The sequence below is a fragment of the Eurosta solidaginis genome, chromosome 4 (genome assembly GCF_040869045.1).
Source record: "Eurosta solidaginis isolate ZX-2024a chromosome 4, ASM4086904v1, whole genome shotgun sequence".
Taxonomy (NCBI): domain Eukaryota; kingdom Metazoa; phylum Arthropoda; class Insecta; order Diptera; family Tephritidae; genus Eurosta; species Eurosta solidaginis.
In genome coordinates, this window is record NC_090322.1 from 220436674 (window position 1) to 220442673 (window position 6000).

The window sequence follows — 6000 nt, forward strand, 5'->3', positions numbered from 1 at the left end:
AACCATCTCCAATGTGATCGATTAATGGTGCCTTAACCTAAAAATCGTGAAAAGTTCATAAAAATGAAGAAAACGCAAAAAATTACAAACATATTCTACAAAAAATAAGTCTCTTAGTCATAACGTATCCAGAACAATGAGTAAAATCTACAAAAAGTTATTAAATTCACCAACTCAAATATTTTTAGGTTATGGATATGGCGAGAAACCAAAAATCAATTGGTTGGCTATGGTATGGTTATGGCGTTAGCGTTATGGTATGGCACCATTAATCGATTACATTGATTCCCATAATACCTATATGACACTTCTTTATTTTCGTGTATTTTTTCTTGTATTTTATCTTCAATTTTTTGTCGCACTCCCTCCTAATACAGCTTCAATACTGGTGTAAGTGTGTAAACTATATTTCAAAAAACTAACGAAATACAAGGAAAATACAATCTAGTTCATTATAAACAAATGAGCCAGTTTGTATTTCGATAGGTTTTTTTGACATTCGGCCGTTTTTTCTTTATTTTTTTCTGACACATGAAAATTTTGTTTTTAGTTTGAAAATTTGGTGAACCATTAGAGACCGAAGTAATTTTCGCGTGTTATTTGCATTGTTTTTATTGTTAAAAGTGTTAGTGTAAAATTAAAATGTAAAACATAAACAATAATATGTCAAACTCACTAATTTTGGTGGAATGGTGGTCTCGCTTTTTCATGATAGAAATTGTTTTTGTGTTTTAAAGTTCCGATAAAGTTTCGTCAGTTTTTCTAGCTTGGAATCCAAGCAAAAATAAATTAGTGTCATATATGCTTAAGGTTGGCTCTATCAGCTGTACTATCTGGTTATGGTTTTATGGTTATAAGCATTATGAATGATAACTAAGTGTAATATCTTCTGCGTAGACGTCAAAATTCCAAAGTGATTGGATCACCTGATTTGTAATTGACTATCGCTGTCTCATTCTGCATCTCTTTCTATCACCCGCTGAAGATAGGCGCCGCCATATTGAACACCCTGTCAAAACGCTAAAAAGTAGCCATATTAAACACCTGTCAGGCTGTTGACAGATAAGATATCACACTTAGTTATCATTCACAATGGTTATAAGTTATCATTAATTGGCCCTTTATAGCCCAAGGTGTCAAAGCAAAGTAAAGGTCCAAACATATTCGATTTTTTTCGACAAAAACTTACGTTTTTCCATGTCAATCCTTTATTCCAGTCTCGTAAATTGTATGCGAAATCCATTAATTCTTACTTTTGTTTTGAACAATACTTCCATATACACGGGAAAACATTTTTCGTATTTAAAATTCAGTCAATGTTTTTTATCAAAATTTGAGTTTTCTTGCGTTCATTGTGTTCAACGTTTCACTCCAAAAATATCGGGAGTGGTGACAGACGATGCGTATGGTGACTACTCAACTGTGAGTTGAGATGACTTCTCAACATATGTGTTTCCTGAAAGAACATATTAAAGGTTCATGCTCATTATAGGACGTGACATGTAGCGACACGTTCCGACAAAATATTCGCGGCATTTTTGCCTAGTTGGCCGCCGACGGCTTGGTCGTGTCGTGTCGTTCGACTGTCGCTAGATGTGAATGGCTCCATAAGAATACACGCAAAGAATATTTTGTCGCGTCGTATAATGTGCATGAACCTTAATGTGATTACTTTTCGTTTCAAAACTTTTCGCACTGGCAAAGGAACACAACTATTGATAAATGTTTTATTGCGCGACAACTTTCAACACTTTTTTTATTAACATTCAAAATTAATGTGGAAATGAACTAATTTATAAATAATAAACAGAAAAACACAAATTGAAAATGTCCAACGATCCGGATTACTTAATTGCGCTGGAGATGCAAAAGCGCTGGAACGCAGAGTCTAGCGTGGACTTAAATAGCAGCATCAATAGCGATGGCAGTGTGAGTACGATTTCTTTTGCATATCAACTAACTTTTATTAATATTATATTGAGGCTGAATTTTCTCATAATTCGTTAGGAGCCTGAGATTGTAAATTTTAGCATGCCACCACCTTCGAAGAAACCAATACGTATCAAGCGCAGCAATCCGTCATCAAATCAAGATGAAGATTACCTAAATCGTACACAAAATCTGGTACACCCACAATGGGAAATGCTAGATCCCACACCTGATGTGTTTTCTCTCTTTACCGCTTTCGACGATAAGTTCTTTCAAAGCCGTTTGAAATGCGTAACTCTCGAGTGGAGTAAACGTATGTATAGTTGCGCTGGTATATGCTACTCTCGACGTAATCGTTTTGGTATGGATATAACAATACGTTTAAGTGAACCACTACTTAAATTAAGACCACGCAAAGATTTGGTTGAGACGATGTTGGTACGTCATTGTGGAAATAACCACTGTTTTATTGTGTAAAATAATTGTATATCATTGCAGCACGAGATGATACATGCTTACTGTTTTGTCCTGAATATACGTGAAGGAAATGGTGGACATGGTCCAAATTTTAAAAAGATCATGTATGCTATTAATAAAGTAGCTGGTACCAATATAACTGTACGTGTTTATGAGATTTTCTAGGTATTTTGTAAAAAAAATTGTATACTTTTATGTTTATTCTATAGGTCTATCACACATTCAACGACGAGGTGGACCTTTATAAGCAGCATTGGTGGCGCTGTAATGGTAGCTGTCAAAATCGTGCACCATTTTTTGGTTATGTTAAACGTACATCAAATCGTGCACCAGGTCCCAATGATCAATGGTGGGCAGCGCATCAAGAATCGTGCGGTGGAACATTTATGAAAATCAAAGGTCCGGATAAACCTAAGAAACAAAGTGCCCAGAAAGACAAAAGGCAAACGAGTGACAGAGATTTGCGTACATTCTTCCCTACTACAAATAACAATAAACAAATAAGCGCAACACCCAAACTTTCAGACGCAAATAATGTTCGAAGTCTTAATAATGGGGTGCCAGGCTTTGTTGGCATCAAAGGTGTGTTTTCTTAGCATGTTTCAGCCCCTTCCTGTGCGCCTGCTAAGCTTTCATTGCCATTTTGTTTCTTTTTTAATAGGGCCAATCAAAACTAATGGAGGCGGTACTCTGCTTATGAATCCCAAAACAAAATCGCCATTTACAAAGTCAAATGAACGACAGCCTTCCATTGCTACTGCCTTTCCACCCTCCTCTTATCCTGGACTTTCAACAGATCCCTTTAATACTAATAAAAGATTTACCCCAACTAGCACGCCTAAAAGAACCATGACATCAGGTGGGGGTAATCTGCGCAATGTTGTTGGCTTGGCCAATTTAAATGAAAGTAGTAGTAGTAGTGGATCTGGTGGACACGTAAATGTCAGCCCTAAGCATGCTGTGTTCAGTGGTAGTGGTTGCCTCGTAGGCGCCGTAACCAATTCAAGCGTTAATTCCAAAAATGCTACTGCAGGTAGAGAAGTAGATCATAAGCATTTGCGTGAAATATGGCTAAAACGATTTGACAATAATAATGTCAATTCGAATACAAAAGATGCTAACAACAAAAAGACGGCGCGTAATCTTGAAAGCGATGCAGAAGAAGCGCCTACAGGTGAGGGAGCATAGCTACATATTTTTTAATTCGATATTTATCCCTTAAATTATTTTAGGTGACAGTAAACGGAGACGCCTTTCAACTGAAATTCTACCAGAAAATGATGCGATGCCTGGTGGTGAGAGCAAATCTAAATCAGATGACTGGCTTGTATTAGATGATGAGATAATGATGAGAGAGCAACCTACCGAAACTATTGCCATATTATCTGACGACGACGAAAGTAGCGGTGAGGAAAGCGGTAATGATGTAGATGAAGATGGAGTTGATGCCCAACCAAAGAAGTCTTCTACGCCACTCACCGCCGGCGAGCGCCAAAAAGCAATCAAACAAGAAATACTCGAAGACACCGCTGATTTGTTGGATGAAGATATTATACTCATAGATGATGAATATGATGATAATGGAGATAATGATTTACAGAACATAACTGCTGCTGCCGAATTGGCTGATACCTCTGTGATAGATGAATTTTTTGGTGACGATACAATGTTGAAAGATTTCAATCGAGAAAATGATGTTAAACCATCTGGATCACGTTATTTTCCCAATCCAGAAGACGACATAATTACATGCCCTATTTGTCAGGGTAAAATGAAGCGTTGTTTATTTTCAGATCACATGAATGGTTGTACTGGTATTGCTATAAAAGTTGCTCCACCTAAAATCGCTCTAAAGAAGTTGGCGAATACATCGCGTCCGGTTAAACCGTCACGCAAAGCACGTCCATGTCGCAAGGATATCTTACGTAAAGCTGGTTACTCTGAGCAAGATTTACTAAAGTTTACATCGAGTAGTGATGATGAATTTTCAACCAGTAATAATAGCAGTGTAAATCTTGTTTCGCCCCCGCGCACCAACAATTCAACAACTACAGATTGGAGTCCAGAAGATATGGAAACCAGACTGTATCGTCAGAGAAATATACTAAAGACTACAATTCAATGTCCCAATTGTGGCCATGAGGTTGAGCAAGATTCAATCAATGATCATCTCGACGATTGTTTGTCGCCATAATCAGAGTTCATTAGTTTTCAAATAGTTTTGTTTACCGAAAATATATACAACACATGTATGTTTGTTATCCTTTTGTTAAATGTACTTATTTAAGCTTATCACAATATCATTTATGTTTGCTACATCATTAATTAAAATTCTTTGGCAGATATAATCATTAAATAAAACATCGCTTTCGTTCACATAATTGGTCCAAAATATTTTACTTTGCTATCATTTTTATAAATTGTTGCAAGCGCTGGCCATTGAACAACCAGTAAATCAACAAAGGGGCGTAGTAATCTAGCGCTAAGTGATAGTGTACGTACGCGACACCAACTTTCCACAAAAACGATTTTTGTGTTGCGTGGTAGACGCCGCGAAAGCCGCCAGAAATAAACTGCTAAGCAATAAGGTACACAGGTCCCAGGACCATTGCAGAGTATCATCTTTGGTTGATCTTTATATATTATCCAGAGAGCATGTAAAATTGCATATATTGTCGGAAATATGCTGTTTATCATACTCTGTCCCACCTTTCTTGCACGTGGAACATAAACAAACGATGTTTCGTCCAGAGCTACCCCAACCTTTTGCATGGTACTTGTGATTTTACTTCTTGATGTGGTATCATCTTGGGCGATAAGGAAACGCAGCGGATTGTAAATTTGCATATCTTTGTCGGCGCTTAAAAGCGCTGTACTTATGGTACACATTTCAGCCGTATGTCCACCAGATCCTAACACAATATAAGCAGGGTTCACGCAAAGATTTGTAGTTTTTGTTGAAATCATCGTTGGAGTTTTTGGTTTGTTACTTTTTTTGGGAAAAATTGGTGCTTTGTCAACATATAAAGTCTTGATAAGAGGTAGTGATAGCATCCATAGAAAACAGCTGATCGAACTAACTTTCATTGTGAATCAAACTAACGGCGTTATTATGTATAACCCAAAGCGCCGCGAAGAGTCACTTTCACCCAAGTGAAACCAAATTCGTATCATATAAGAGCATTCATTCACTTCGGTGACCCTCCGTGACTATCGGTGACTGTAGGTGATTGTCTTACGTCTTTTCGTATTATAAAGCGACGCACAATGTCACGAACACTCATTTTTGCTGTCAAAATATTCACTTGCTTCTGGCTCGCGTTTGAGGTATTCACTTGGGTGAATATTTGCTTATTATCGGCGTTATTATGTATAACGCACAGCGACGCGAAGAGTCACTTTCACCCAAGTGAAACCAAATTCGTATCATATAAGAGCATTCATTCACTTCGGTGACTCTCAGTGACTATCGGTGACTGTAGGTGATTGTCTTACGTTTTTTCGTATTAAATAGCGACGCAAAGTGTCACGAACACTCATTTTTACGGCGTTATTATGTATAACGCAAAGCGACGCGAAGAGTCACTTTCACCC

General features: G+C 37.4%; 2 protein-coding genes across 3 annotated transcripts; one reads left to right on the forward strand and one right to left on the reverse strand.

Annotated features, from left to right (window-relative positions):
• Positions 1-1704: 1704 nt before the first annotated feature.
• Positions 1705-4787, forward strand: mh (maternal haploid). Of its 2 annotated transcripts, XM_067780222.1 has the most exons (6): positions 1705-1929; positions 2008-2367; positions 2428-2547; positions 2616-2988; positions 3068-3580; positions 3639-4787. In XM_067780222.1, exons 1-6 carry the CDS (start codon positions 1828-1830, stop codon positions 4598-4600), a joined length of 2430 nt encoding a protein of 809 aa, XP_067636323.1. In that variant the 5' UTR covers positions 1705-1827; the 3' UTR covers positions 4601-4787. The 2 variants fall into 2 exon arrangements, with proteins under 2 accessions (XP_067636323.1, XP_067636324.1); XM_067780223.1 differs by lacking the exon at positions 3068-3580.
• Positions 4666-5445, reverse strand: Alg14 (ALG14, UDP-N-acetylglucosaminyltransferase subunit). The gene has a single exon (XM_067780224.1). It carries the CDS (start codon positions 5371-5373, stop codon positions 4780-4782), a length of 594 nt encoding a protein of 197 aa, XP_067636325.1. The 5' UTR covers positions 5374-5445; the 3' UTR covers positions 4666-4779.
• Positions 5446-6000: the final 555 nt, after the last annotated feature.